This window comes from Dermacentor silvarum, unplaced genomic scaffold, assembly GCF_013339745.2.
Source record: "Dermacentor silvarum isolate Dsil-2018 unplaced genomic scaffold, BIME_Dsil_1.4 Seq408, whole genome shotgun sequence".
NCBI lineage: Eukaryota > Metazoa > Arthropoda > Arachnida > Ixodida > Ixodidae > Dermacentor > Dermacentor silvarum.
In genome coordinates this window covers 64,799-79,311 of record NW_023606186.1, presented here as the reverse complement: position 1 = coordinate 79,311, position 14,513 = coordinate 64,799, and the positions used below count along the sequence as shown (strand labels likewise).

Here is a 14,513-nt window from a genome sequence, read left to right as displayed (position 1 = left end):
TGTATTTATATGATACGAGCTTGACGAGCACTTGGAGGTAGCTGGGAGAGTCCTGCGTCCAACAGTGGACTTTCATTTAGCTGACGATGGTGAAAGAAGCAAGGCAGGTCGCGTACTCGATCACGTAGTTGTGCTATTAAGCATCGAGCAGACGTATTCTTGGTTCTTGCGACACAGCGTGCTGCATTGGTTTGTTGGGGCCTTTTGAGGATAAGTGAACCACGTAGGACATCGTGACAGCTATCAAAGAGCACATCGCGAAAACGAAAATACGTCACTAAAGGTCGTATACCGTTCATGCTGGAGCCTTTTGGCTGGAAAAGGAAGCACGCGCAGGCTGTCCGAGTACAACTAATCGGGAGATTGTCCGTCGCGCTTTTGAGAATGCCGGCCTGTATTTATGAACGTCGAAAGTTTGAAGCTGGCAGGAAATGCCGTTTAACCTCCGGTGCGTGCGGATGCCAGTATGGGAGGGGAAGCACGTCACCCCGCTCCCCTCTTTTATGAGCGCGACGTCGTTTTGGAAGAGAGAGGGAAACCTCGACTGCCCAGTGCGTGAGACGGTCTCTTCGCCAACTCAAGGATCTAATTATAGTGGCTATGGTGTTGCGCTGCTAAGCACCAAGTCGTGGGCTCGAATCGATGCGAGCGAAATGTAGAAAGGCCCTTGTACCGATTGGGTGCTCTTTAAAGAACCCAGGACGTCAAAGTTGATTCGGAGTCCCCCGCTACGGCGTGCCTCATAATCAGATCGTGGCTGTGGTACGTAAAACCACAGAAATTAATTTAAATTTTAAGGCGAAGCTTTCTAGCCGAGTTCCAGGCAGGTTTTCGTACGTATCTGGCTTCTAACGCCGAACGCGTTTAAAGGGATGGCGCCAGCTGCAGCGAAGAAGTAGTTTACGAGTTCCAAGCAATAATTACTGGAGGGAAGTGCGGCGCCAGTGTCTACAGGAGCTGCAAGCAGGGCGGTTCAGCCAGCATGGAATGTCTGCCAGTGTGAAACCAGAGCGTTCTTTTGACACTGGATCGCACTGGGGACGCTGGCGCTCGCTGGGAGATCGCTGGATAAGAGCTGGTTCACACTGGACGAGACGCTGGTTTCACTGCTGTGACGCGGAAGTGGTCGCGGTGGTGGTCGCGTTGATGATTTGTTTAGAATATGGAGAATAGTTGTACACTCATATCTGATGTGAGTATATAAATACCCCACCCCGCTCCCCTTTTCAACCGGCTTGAGGACTAAACGAAGCGCTCCTCTTTACGCAGTCGCCATGTCTCGCACGCTGTCCGCGCTGGGTTCACTGACCAGTCCTGTGTTCTGGATCGGCGTCTTGGTGCGCGTCAGCCTCGTGGTGCCCGCTTTGCTCAGGTTCTGCTTGCTGGTGAGTGCACGTACTGTCAGGTTGGAAGGACGCTAGCGCACAGTTTATTCATCGCATCGTTTCATGGAAAGCTAAAGTAGGACGAAGTGGCGCTACAGAAGCAAAATTGTGGCAGACACTACTATAGAAGAGACGTTGCATGTGCACGTCTTAGCGTGGAAGCTTGGGCGTGTTGGTGATTCATTGCCGAAAACACAGCGCAAAAAAAAAAGAAAAAAAAAACACACACGGACACGAGAGAGCGACACGCACACAGCGCTGTGTGCGTGTCGCTCTCTCGTGTCCGTGTGTGTTTTTTTGCGCTGTGTTTTCGGCAATGTGCACGTCATCGGATTGAAATGATGGACAAGTCTTTTTCAAGCAAAGGAGGCGCTCGAGTTGATATTAAGAGAAAAAAAAAAAAAGATGGAGCTGGGCAGGCCACGTAATGCGGTGGGCAGATAACCGGTGCACCATTAGAGTTACAGAATGGGTGCCTAGGAAAGGGAAGCGCAGTGGAGGACGGCAGAAAACTATTTGGGGTGATGAAATGAGGAAACTTGCAGGCGCAAGTTGGAATCAGCTATAGCGCAAGACAGGGGTAATTGGAGATCGCTGGGAGGTCGTCCTGAAATAAACGTAAAAATAGGCTGATGATGATGATGATGACGAAAAGTCTTCGTAGAAATACCCGGTATAACAGTTTCGGTTTCGTTCCCCGTGCGATGTATGTGTCGTGACGTCACGCCATACAAATTGGTCACGTGGCAGGACATCGCAACGTCGTGGCGCTCGCTTCGGCTTGCTGGTTGTATGGAGCTACGCTGTTACCGATTGCGATGTAGCAGCATACCAGACCACCGAGCAAGAGATTTTGGTCGGGAGATTTTGCAGCAAAGATGCCAATGGGCAGTTAGAGATTGCGATGCCCGGTGGGTGGCCTTGCGTTTAAGATGCGCTACCATATTTGATGCGCTGAGCCACATGCGTCACTTGTATTCCTCAGGGAGATGGAAGCGGCGACAACGGCGGCATGCTGGCGTTGCCGGTTCGTGCCGGTGCCACGGCGCTTGGCCTGGTCGCGTACACGCAGGCGCTGTGGCGCCACCTGGATGGCTGCCGCCTCCTGCACTGCTCGCCCATCATGACGAGGCCCGCGCAGGCGCTGCTGTTGGCGTTTGGATACGCTGTTCGAGCGCTATGGGAGCAGCAGACGAACCACGACGACTGGTGAACCCGGTCGAGGCCGTTGGGCGGTGACTGTATTCTCAGAGCGAACATCACTTGTGTCAAACAAGAATGGAGCATTGGGGGGAGACAAGGGAAAAGTAGGCTTTCTTTCAGCTGAACGTTCATTGAAAGCGTTTGACGCACAGGCGCACACTCACAGACGGAAATAGCGAGGAAACAATATGCTACTAAAAAAAAGGCAACTACGGCCTCACCTTAAACCCCAGCTCATTTCGTAACGTTTGTGGCAGTATTCTTGTTCCATGTTTTCCTGTGATTCTACGTATTTTTGCTTGTCTTTGTTCGTGCGCTGTAAATCGTGAATCAGTTGTGCCGTGCGCATGGAATAATAAATGCTAAATAATTACTTTTACGGAAGCGTTTAGGTACCGCCATATTGGGCTGATAACGCTTCTGTTTTCTGTCTTTAACGACGAAGTTTATGGCACTACAGTCGATTCGCAAGTATGAAAACAGTTGTATAAATGCGTTCAGCGTTTCATGACCATGTTACGTCAACTGCTCATAAAACTAAGAAATTGTTTGTGTAACAGCCCAAGATGGCGGCGCCCGTGAGTCGAATATAAAATCGTCTATTTGCTGGTAAAAGAGAAATCTAGCGGCGCCCCTGCACCGCAAGGGCTGCGTGTGGGAGGCGGTGCTTGCATACGGCGGATTTGCTCCGCAGGCGCTGCGACCAAACGCGAGCGAAATAATGAGAATGCACTGAATAAAATAAAGGCAGCGATTGCATAAGCTGCCGCCTTTTTGTATATATTCATGTGTCTGCTCGTAATAAATCTTTTGAAAGAGCCGACCGTGTTATCGTCAATATTTCTTGTGCCTCTTGATTACGATTATCGTCCCTTTTGCGGCGAATATGTCTTTGGACAAGTGCGAAGTAGGCTAAGCGTTTTAATGCGAAGCGTTCTCATCTGACTGAACTCAGCTTTCGTGGTGTGTACCTCGCCGTTTTCGTGGAGCGATTCCGAAGTTATTGCAGTAAATAATGTGCTTCAAGGAACCTCTTTGACGCCAACTCAGGTATGTGCCACTGGGTCGCTCATCTCTTTGATGCCAACTGGCCACGGGCCACTGGATATGTGCCGCTCTTCAATGACAAAAAATAATCCTAATATTTCATCGGGGATGGGCGGATACGATCTTGTCTGAATATATCGCCACGCGTCTGCCGAATGCGAAAGGAAAGAGTAGTCGCTGGGGAAAAAAAAAAAAAAAAAAGGCGGTGTCGTGCATGCGAGCTGTCCGTTTTGTTGAGCTTTGCATCTCAGTATAAATACACCCTGTACATAACCAGAACCCGTGTTTTCTTTGCGTAGCATTTTTGATGGAGGTACACGTAGTTCCTTGTACCAGCACGGAGATCCGCCCCGCCGCTCCATCGCAGTTGCGACCATGCCTTTCGGTGAAGCAACATCGTCTTCGCTAACCAAACCTCACGTGGCTCCCACCAACGCCTCGTCTGGGCAAGACCTGTGGTCGCAAGCTTGCTGCCAAGAAAGAACTGCCGAATGGAGCTCGGACACAGCCGTACGTCGCTTACATTCTGGATCTCTTGGCTCTTTGCCGCAAGGTTGACGACCGCATGTCTGAGTCGGACAAAGATGCGCACGTTTTAAAAGGCATTGCAGACGACGCGTTCAACCTGTTTACGCAAGCGTCTCCACTGATCGATACCATCATTAAAGAATGTCGACGGTATGAACAAGCCAAAAGCCGCCGAATGACGCAGCAGTTCGCCCGACTTCCAAACATGGCTGCAATTTCATCATGTGATGCCCCCAGCCAGCCGCCCACCTATGACAACGTCACGCGCATTGTCCTCAATGCCGGCACGCCTAGGGACAAGCGCACAAATAACGAGCAAAGAAACTTCTCCTCCATCGTACCTAGGCAAAGTCAGACATCCAAGGAGCAAATGCCCCCGGGTTTTCTCTCTCACACCTACTCGTATTCGCGCTTGCGCACAGACGGCTGGCGATTCCTGAAATGAGACACTCGTTGATTTTAAGCGCCTGTAGGCGGCCGCCATGTTATTGGTCATGATGATGATAATGGTGAGGGGACTGCGGGAACGGCGCGGGCGCCAGCGAGCCACACCGTGTTTGCGATTGTCGGTTCTTAAATCGCTGCAGCCGTCTTATCGTCTCTGAATGCCGGTAATTGTCTTATTTAAGGCGATCACATTTCAGATCACGGAGATATTTCGCGAAAGCACCCTGCCTCACCGTCTGCTTCAATGGAGCTGCAGCGGATTATCTGCTTCATAGTACTTGTCTTGTAGTTGACCAAGCTTTGTTTGGCGAGATCTGCGTTATACACATTTTTGGGGGACTTGAGATGCTGTACGAAAGGATACTGCACATCTACTACGCCATATACTTTGTTTTCTTTCTTTTCAAGACAAGTACCATATTTGTGCCGCGCGCTAGCGCAATATATTTTGCTGCATTTTTTTTTACCCTGCTTTGTCATCTCCATCGTCGTATGCTCCTTACTCGCCGGGGGGCTCAGTCAGCTAAGGCGTTGCGCTGCTGAGCACGAGTTCGCGGGATCGAATCCCGGCCGCGGCGGCCGCATCGTGATGGAGGCGAAATGCAAAAACGCCCGTGTGCTTGCGTTGTAGTGCACGTTAAAGAACCCCAGGTGGTCAAAATTAATCCGGATCCCTCTACTACGGCGTGCCTCATAATCAGAACTGGTTTTGGCACGTAAAACCCCAGAAAGAAGAAAGAAGTCGTATGCTTCTTGCAAACCACGATCGATGTGAGTACAATAAAGCTATTTTCTATGTCTGGCACGCTGCACACAGTCGCAGGGAAAGCTCTAGCTCCAACGTGTTTACGTAACACATTGGCACGAGGCACGTATGAGCACCATTTCACACTGACAACGGACACACTCACCAACATAACCGATTAGTGGGCCAGTACAGTGTGAACGAGATAGAGATATTACGTTTTATATCGCGTCAGCAGCCGCGCTTAATTATTTTTCTCCATCGCAGTCAATAGAGAACACGCAGTAATTTGCGTATTCATGTACAACATCGCTGAAGGGGGCTTTGTTAGGAACATGCATGGAGGAAGGAAACCCCAGGAGAGGCCCTGGCCAGCACGAACGTATTGGAGAAGGTGTGGCGGAAGTCACGTGCTGTTTTCCGCGAAGGATCATTGGGACGGGTACCCCAAATGCCAACGTTGCTATGGCAACCACGCTCCTGAAGCTTTCGCTGCTGCTCTCGGTCTCTGAAAAGTGAGAAGATTTTTCCGCCGGTGTCTTTCCCGCGCCACCTTTTGTTCGCGAGAAAAGCTGACTTTGGGGTTTGGTGTGTAAGCTTGAAAGTTGGGTCTTGGGTCTGTGAGTGTGAGTGTCGGCCAGCAACAGATACACTCAAGCAATCACGGCTCGCGTCTTCGTCGTCTTCTTCAACGTGCCACGGAAGAACAGAGGAGCGCGTCTGCTTCGCTAAAACTGCTACAGAAGTTTTGTAGGCTTTGTTTAGACGCGCGTCAGGAGCACGCACTTCCGGCGGGTCGTAACAATACAAGTTCAAAGTTCGCGCCCATCTGCTCCGGCGAGCTGCAGAACCCCTGATTGGAGGTGCAAAGAGATTTGGTACACCAAGATGGCTGCACAACCGGCTTCAAAAAAGTGACGTCAGGGCCTCTCCTGTTTTGTTTCCTTCCTCCCTGGGAACATGCTTCTCGTGTGGCTGAGCATCGGCCAATCATAGCAGTTCAAGCACATTCAAGTGAGGCATTGACGCGTGCGCAGCCCTGTTTCTGTGCAGTCATGCTGCTTTCTCTTTTCGCGGATATGACTACTCGAATGCGGCTCATTCATAAAAACTGCAGGACATGGCAACCGTAAAGTTCGGTGTAGTCTTGTTTATTAAGCACGAAATGCTTTTAGCTCCCGTTGTAGGCGACCTTCTAGTGACGTTGAGCAAAAAAATTACACCACCTTCCCGTAGGGGTACCCTGAGTAGTATGCGAAGCAGCCATGGGGTCGACTCAAGTTCCCATTAGTTTTCAGTTCGTCGTTTTATCAGCTCTATAAACTTGGACATGCAGCAGCACCAGCAACGCGCAGAACTGTTGTCGATGCCGTCGGCGTTTTGCCCGCGTTCGCTCCGAACGCGCGCGCGGCGTTGGTGACTGTTGCCGGTGCCTCTGGTGTTGGGGGATGAGTATGAGAGGAGCGGAGCGCGCGCGCGCGCCTTATTGTACCGCGAGCTACACTGGCGCCCCCCAGCGGAGTATGAGCGCCTACCGTCGCGCCTCTAACCTAAGCTGCTTCGCATTAGACAGTTTAGCAGAGCGCCGCTTACGCTCCGCTCCGCGCAGATTTCACGCTCTGAGATACTGCAGGGAACTGCGTAGATTTCGCATTTGATAAGCGCGTCTTGGCCGAGGCGCGAGCGACGCGCTATCAACTCGGCTGCAAAACGACGAAGAGGCCAAGTAGACACGCTCCGCTCAGTCGGCTTTGTAGCGGAGCGAGGCATGCGGTCTTCGTTCCGCTGCCGATATGAGCATTGTGCGCAAGCGCAATAGCGTTCCCGCTAAGCGGTTGCGTGGCATTTGCTAGTATATGCCGGTCTGAGCGGAGCGGACAGCAAGCGCTCAGCTAAAACACTATTATCGCGCGCGGAGCCGCAGGTGTTGCCATTCGTTGCGCAATCCGAAGAGGAGAGGAGCGTCGGAGAGGAGAGGAGGGGGAGGAGGATGCGCATGAATGCCGAGAGGAGAGATGAGACAAGGAGAGGAGGAGGATGCGCATGCGCAGTAGGGGTGTGGACGCCGCACGGTGGATGGATGGATGAAGGGAGGGAGTGACAGCCCCGACCATAAGATGCTTCGCATCTAAAAGCTAGAGCCGTTATCCGGGCACCGTTGTGAGAACAAAACGAGATCATTCGTGCAACCAGTCAAAAGTAAAGAAAATGCGGTCTCTGGCCCCCAACCCTTTGTACAGGACCGCATTACATACGCTAGTTACTGCCCAAACAAATGACAAAAAATATTGCTTCCGAGTTCTTTCTAATCTTTGTTCACAATGTCACTGAAGTTGTAACTTTTAGTATGCTCAAGTTTTATCATTTCCAATAGCGACCTTCAAAAGGCAGATACAGGGCACCATACACTTGATTGTCATCTTTTGGTGCTGAGACAGGGTTGCCTGTGCTCATTTCAACGCCAGCGGTCCGTGAGTTGGCCGCACATTTGCAGCCGACCACTTCGACGCGACAGGATGAAAATGTAGCGACAGATGAGCGCGCTTCACTGTTGGTCACCATGCACAGGCAGCAAAAGACGCCCTATGGTAGCCATTTGATGCTTACATCTACTCTCGATTACGGGAGAGCCAGCAATTTTATTTACCGTAACGAAACAATCGCTGCGCAAGTTAAGAAATCAATATGCGCACCTGAACGCTTTCTGCTTACCTTTATTTCGTATCCAAAGCGCAGTTTTGGGTATGGGTTGACTCCGTAGGCTTTTCGTTCGGAAACTGAACCAAGCCGACCAAAAATAAAGACGCCGAAAGGTCTTAAATGACACTGGTAAGCTGTTATCGCAGGCCTGCAGCGCGGGAAGGCAAGACGCACACTATCGCGTAGTTCACGGCAACAAAACGAATACCCACCCGAGCAAGCTTGCTGGACACGAAATCGTTTGTATTTAAAGCCGCTATCGTATAGTGTCGTTTCTCAGGCGCCGCAAGTACCTTGTCTGCACAGCGAATGCACTTCACACAATCTTCTGGTATATTCGTGAACGTCGACCGCAGGGCTGTTGTATGAGCAGCTTCCTCGCCCGCTGGTTGTTGGTGCTGCCAACGACGGCACAGTGCCGCTCGAATAAGGTTTGTACATCCTGATCAGAAGATGCGATAACAACACGTCTAAAGCAAACAGCCCAGCAGATGCGGCAAGAATACGTCTAAAAACACAACGACATGCGAACACGCGCCGCAAGTGCGGTTATTTTCTCCCGTCTACCGCAGAAGGCATATTGCACTCGCGCTACGCGGCTATAAAGAATCTGGCCTATACAGTGTGTGGCTACATTGTTTGAATGCTAATCGCATTCAAGTTCGCATTAGTTCATCGTGAGATGGGTTACTAAATTATTTAAAGCGCCAAACAGACGACACAAGAAGAGACACGGACGAGCGCTTGTCCATGTCTCTTCTTGTGTCGTCTGTTTGGCGCTTTAAATAATTTAGTAACATGCACCAACTAGTGTTGGTCTTTGCCCTCGCCTCGCGATGCGTCGGTTATTTCTCAAGGCGTGTAATTCGTGTTGCATGTTTCATATGATGTCAGTTTAGAATTTTACTTTAAAACGTCATTGGTAGCGTTGCTCCACTGTAAGAGCGCACTTCTGGGGCGCTCGTGGTCACTTCGCATGCATTCTTTTCCCCCTCCCATTCTTTTCCCACTTATTGAACTGGTTTTGGCACGTAAAACCCCATAATTTAATTTAATTTTATTCCCCACTTATTGCCTCCAATCCCACATTGACGCAGAGCACGAAGGAACCACAGGACGCTAGCGCTTTTCTACCCATGTCTGCGAGAATGACAGTGCCGTCTTTGTGTTCTAGTCCTCTTGTTCTTCATCACCGTTTGTGCTGGTAATTAGTCGTGCTTATCGTTTGCTACCATCTAGCCTAGTTCCACTTTAAATAAAGTTATATGCAAGATATAGATCGTTTACAAATCCGCGTATTCATTTTTGTGCTTGATTATGGCAGATGAAACGCTGCATTGTGCTGGGCGTTCTACAAACGTTACGAGCTTTAGACCCTTTTCATCTGCGTGTATGACTTCTTTGTCACCGTGTATACGCAAAATGAGCGCGAACAGTAGATCTCAGGAAAATCGCTTGATTGTGAACCCATTCACTGTTTCAGTGGCATTCTCTCTCAGTGGGGACCGCCATCCAGTCTACATGCTTGCCTGTTCCTCAAATGCACCCTTTGCAGTTCCCGATCGAGGAAACCAACAAGGGTCCATACTCTCCCCTCTCCTATTTAATCTGGGAATGCGTAAACTTGCACTAGAACTGGATGCGAAGCAAGCCCTAGGGAGCGCCATTTACGCGGACGACAGTGGCGTAGCCAGAAATTTTGTTCGGGGGGGGGCTCAGGTTGCAGCGCGGCCTCCTCCTTATTGAAGTTGTCGAGGGATCAAATACATGAATAATAACTGCATTGCCAATGCCATTGTATATTAGATGCTGCAAACGAATTATTGAACGCACTGTCAAGTAAAATAAGTATTTTTTCATAAAAGAATATATTCATATGTCCTAAAAATTCTGGCAGAAATAACTGATATCAATGCGGCCGCGTTTTTTTTTTGTCTATTTAATAAGGAAAGAAAATATCACACGGACAATAGAACTATATCAGTTCGAAACCAGCAAAGCACTGTATACAGCTGATATGAAGAACGTAAAGGCCATGAAATGAATAAGTTGAGGGCAAATATTTTGATGAATCTTCGTCATTCAAGAACCTTGTTTACATTTTTGCACATATGCACGGCCAGGAAAAAACCTCAATGACGCTGTCCCTCGTTGCAATAGATTGCGCAGGAGCAGCTGTTACCGGTCGTGTATTGTAATTACACCGAGATTACACTCGCAACAGTGAGTACAAATAAAAAGTAGGAGAGAAAGAGAGAAGTCATAAGCGAAAGGCAGGGAGGTTAACCATGCTGAGCCCGGTAGGCTACCCTGCACGGGGGAAGGGGAAGAAGGTATTGAAAGAGAAGGAAGAGAGAAGTTCACAGTTCACACGTTGCACATTTACAGTTAAGCGTTCATCGCTGAGTTTCGTCACAGGCGGTCATACAGGCTTGCGCACTTCAAAAAGCACAGCAGCGTCTTTGTAGCCCTGCACATAGCAGACGCACGAGGCCACGCGCTCAAGATCTTTTTCTCCGTAAAAGGCCTATCGTCTAAGTGCCCCAAAGCCGTCCGAAGGGCAATCCTCTCATCTTTGTATCTGTGGAAGTCACATAAAAGTAGGAGTTCTGAAGAATATACATTAGAAATGCGAAGATAGAATGGAATATACAAATGCGAAGATACAACTCGCTAAAGGGCAAAAAAGAGTCGCTGGAAACAAAGTTCACTGCTTGTATACACAACACCTCGCAACAAGATATTTAAATATACGTCTAAGTCTCCAATAAATCTACGTATTTAAGCAAACGTCACTGTATATTATGCGTCAAACAAGACAAATAAACACGTTGCAGAGTCAGAGATAGTAAACCTTGCGCACAGAAAGACAGATGATCTAGGCAAGAACAAAACTATGATCGCAGAAATCGTGATATGTACTCGGGCCATGTAGCGGTCGCGACAGCACCATACAGGTAGAATAATACAGGAATAATGCAGAAATCAGTACGAACATGTGTAATTTAACTGCCTGCACAGCGGCAACAATTATTCTGCACCCAAAATTAAAGGAGGGTTTTGCTTCGTTTCAAAAAAAGAAATAAAAGTAGGTAGCTAAAAAAGAAAGAAAAGGACAAACGAAAGCCACAGATGATGCGGCAAGTTGAACTACCCAATATCCGAGTGTGTTTTTGGCAAACGCCGCGTGTGCCGGATTTTCAATGAGCAAGGTCGCTCAAAATTGGTTACTGATGTCCTCGTAATTTCCGTATTCGCATGATAATTTAGATCATGATGCTAACTGCTAGAATAAATGGCTAAAATTTCTGCGGTTTTAAAAGCTAGCGAACAGTCATACGTTTTCATAATTACGAGCTTATGGACGTGAAGGAACAGAGATTTTTACTTGCATTGATTTTTGCTGCTTCGCTATCTAAAGGACAAACTTCTCTCGGCGGGGAAGTTGAGCGAAGTGGTCAATGACTTCGGACACGTTGATGCCGACGTCTCTGTGGGTGTCTAGAAGCACCAGTCTAACCATGCGTTCCACAGACATCGTAGAGCGCTAGTAGTTTTTTTAGTAAACTCTTCTTAAAAAATATTCTCTCTGCGCTGGCAGTGGTCACTGGAAGGGTGACTAGAATCTGGAACAGTTTGTACACATTTACAAAGAACCTGCAGTCGCAAAGGGAGAGGGCATCTATTCCGGTGCTAAAACCTAAAACACTCCCTCGATGTCGTTGGCATCCTTGTTTAGGTACCTTGCACAAACAGTAGGCTGTTCGATTCCAGCGATGTCCGTCGTTTCGTCAGGAAGTATGGAGAAGCAGCCTGCTTTTGCAACTAGGCTTTCTTTGATAATTTCGCCACAAATTTCTATAATTTGGTTTTGTGCATCTGGGCTTAAATACGAGGCATTACTGGGGCAACTTTCAAAATGGTTCTTCAGATATAGATCTCCACAATCAGCTCGCATGCGAAGAAGCGCTATGAAAATACCTGTATTTTCAGCGGGGCCTATGCTTAAATCCATAGGGCCACTGTCCTTGTGGCCAACGAGAGCCAGACCTTGTAGCCCGCAAAAACAATTTCCTCAATAATAGGCCATTTCCTTTCTCCTGTTTTCTCAAATTTTACTTTGCCTGCCCTGGTCCAGCTGATCGATCACATTGGACACGCGTCCTGAAAATGTTTGGACAAAATTATCAGCTGCTAGCTCACAGTCACGGTAATATTTAGTATTTTCGTGTGTGTGGATGATTGCGAGTGCGTGCTTTCATTTCTGGAACGGCTTGGACACGAGGGCTCCAGTGCACGCATGTTGGTCCAAGTTTATAACAGCATTAACCCCATGAAGTTCCAGAATTGAAAATATTTTAAAGCACGCCTTTGGAAATGTCAGTGCACCTTTCGCGTCAAAAGTTTATGAGAACGTTACACCCATACAGTTTCGGAATTGAAATCCATGCGCTCCGTAGTTTCCGTGGCCGCTGCGAGATGCCGTAACGCGCCCGCTCGCTATCGAAAAGCCCTTGAAAGTTTGTGCTCAGATGGGGCTCCTTGCGTTACGTGACCCCAGGTGCCACGAAATCCAGCCCGAGTTCGCAATGTTCGTGCCGAAATGTCTTTCAAGCGTGAAAAAGACATTGTAGACAGAATGCAGAATGATTGAACATAGCTCGCCTCCACGAACATGTCGCAGCCTATGACCCTAGGACACCTGAACAATGGAACATTCCGCACTCAAGAACGAAATATGGTCAACAAATGCTTCGACATACACTTCCGACTTTACTCAACCTCGCCTTACGAGAAATAGACCTTCTGTCCTTATGCAGCCTACTTTCAGCTACTTTCAGTCAAACTAATCCTTGTTGTTTAATGAGTTTGTTCATATGCAATACTGTATGCCTTCCCCCCCTTTATTTGCTTTAGTGTATGCTGCACTGAATATATAGTGCTATGTTATGGTTTTTTTTTTTTTTTGCACTGAACATATAGTGCTGTGTTATGTTTTCTTTCCCCTTATTTTTCTTCCTGTTTTCGTATAATAAGACTTTCTATACGTAATCTATATTGCTCATGTATAAATTCAATATTTCCTTGTTAATGCAGACTACTTGTTTTTCTAATTGTTAAAGTGTATTACTACCTGTCTCGTATACACTTTTTTTTTTTGTAAATTGACACCTTCCCATCTGTTTACTCACACTACAGTTCTAGTACACTGTACTCACACGTGAGCACCCGACGCCCTCTGTTGCCTTTGATGGGTTTTTGGGCTGGTCAAGTTGCCTGCGTGCAACTTTTTATCCAGAACCTCACCATGCAATTCTTTTCATGGGAAATAAATTATTATTATTATTATTATTATTATTATTATTATTATTATTATTATTATTATTATTATTATTATTATTATTATTATTATTATTATTATTATTATTATTCCCGGCGTCGGTGGTAGTTTTGGTCGGCGGAGCATGCCGGCACGAAAAAATTTCGGGGGGGGGGGGGGGGCTGAAGCCCCATCAGCCCCCCCCCCCCCCCCCCCCCCCCGCCCCTGGCTACGCGCATGGCGGACGATATTACGCTGTGGGCAAATCGGGGATCCTACGGGGATAAGTAGGAGCTTCTCCAGTGGGCCATTCAACAGGTCGAGACCTTCGCGCAAGGGGCCGGCATGACATGTGCTCAAGAGAAGTCAGAATTTATATGAATAAGAGCAAAGTACGCGAGACGAGAAAATCGTCCGAGTTTCGAACTTTTCTTGGACGGGGGGCGTGTAAGAGAGGTGGATAAACTCCGCGTCCTGGGATTATGGATCCAGCAAACGGCCGGTGTAGCGCACATGCTCCGCCTCCTCAAAGGTACTACACAAAACGTAGCTAAGATGATCCGTAGGGTCACGCGAACCCGCGAGGGCTTCTCGGAAGGGGAAACGATCCGACTGGTACACGCTTTTGTCATCAGTAGGATTACGTATGCACTCCACTTCCAAAGCATTACCAAGCAGGAGCTCAAACATCTTGAAGTCATCATTCGGCGGGCATTTAACGCTGCTCTAGGGCTCCTGGAAAATACCAATACAGAACGTTTCGACAAATTAGGAATCCACAATACCTTCGAGGAATATGTGACGGCCACCCTCATCGCGCAAAAGGAACGGCTGTGCGCATCAACGCAGGGTCGGGTCATATTAACCAAACTTGGCTTTGCACTCCGCCCCCAGTTCAGTGCAGAAAAGACAGTGCAGATGACCCAGGAAGTCAGGCAGCACATAATGGTGTCCCCAATTCCCAAGAATATGAGTCCGAGATATCACACAGGGCGCCGGAAGGCCCGAGCGAGAACTTTGCACCAGATATTTACAGGACAACTGGACGTGTACTACACTGAGACGAGTCAAACGGACCGGGAAATGTATATGGTGGTAGCCACGAACCAAAATCGTGTGATAGCTGCATCGGTCCGGG

At 48.3% G+C, this 14,513-nt stretch overlaps 1 protein-coding gene across 1 annotated transcript; it reads left to right on the top strand.

The window, feature by feature from the left end:
- The first annotated feature begins 1,270 nt into the window (after positions 1 to 1,270).
- On the top strand, positions 1,271 to 3,408 carry LOC119435060 (uncharacterized). Its single transcript, XM_037702028.2, has 2 exons — positions 1,271 to 1,385; positions 2,371 to 3,408. The coding sequence occupies exons 1-2, from the start codon at positions 1,275 to 1,277 to the stop codon at positions 2,596 to 2,598; spliced, it is 339 nt and encodes a 112-aa protein (XP_037557956.1). The 5' UTR covers positions 1,271 to 1,274; the 3' UTR covers positions 2,599 to 3,408.
- Positions 3,409 to 14,513: the final 11,105 nt, after the last annotated feature.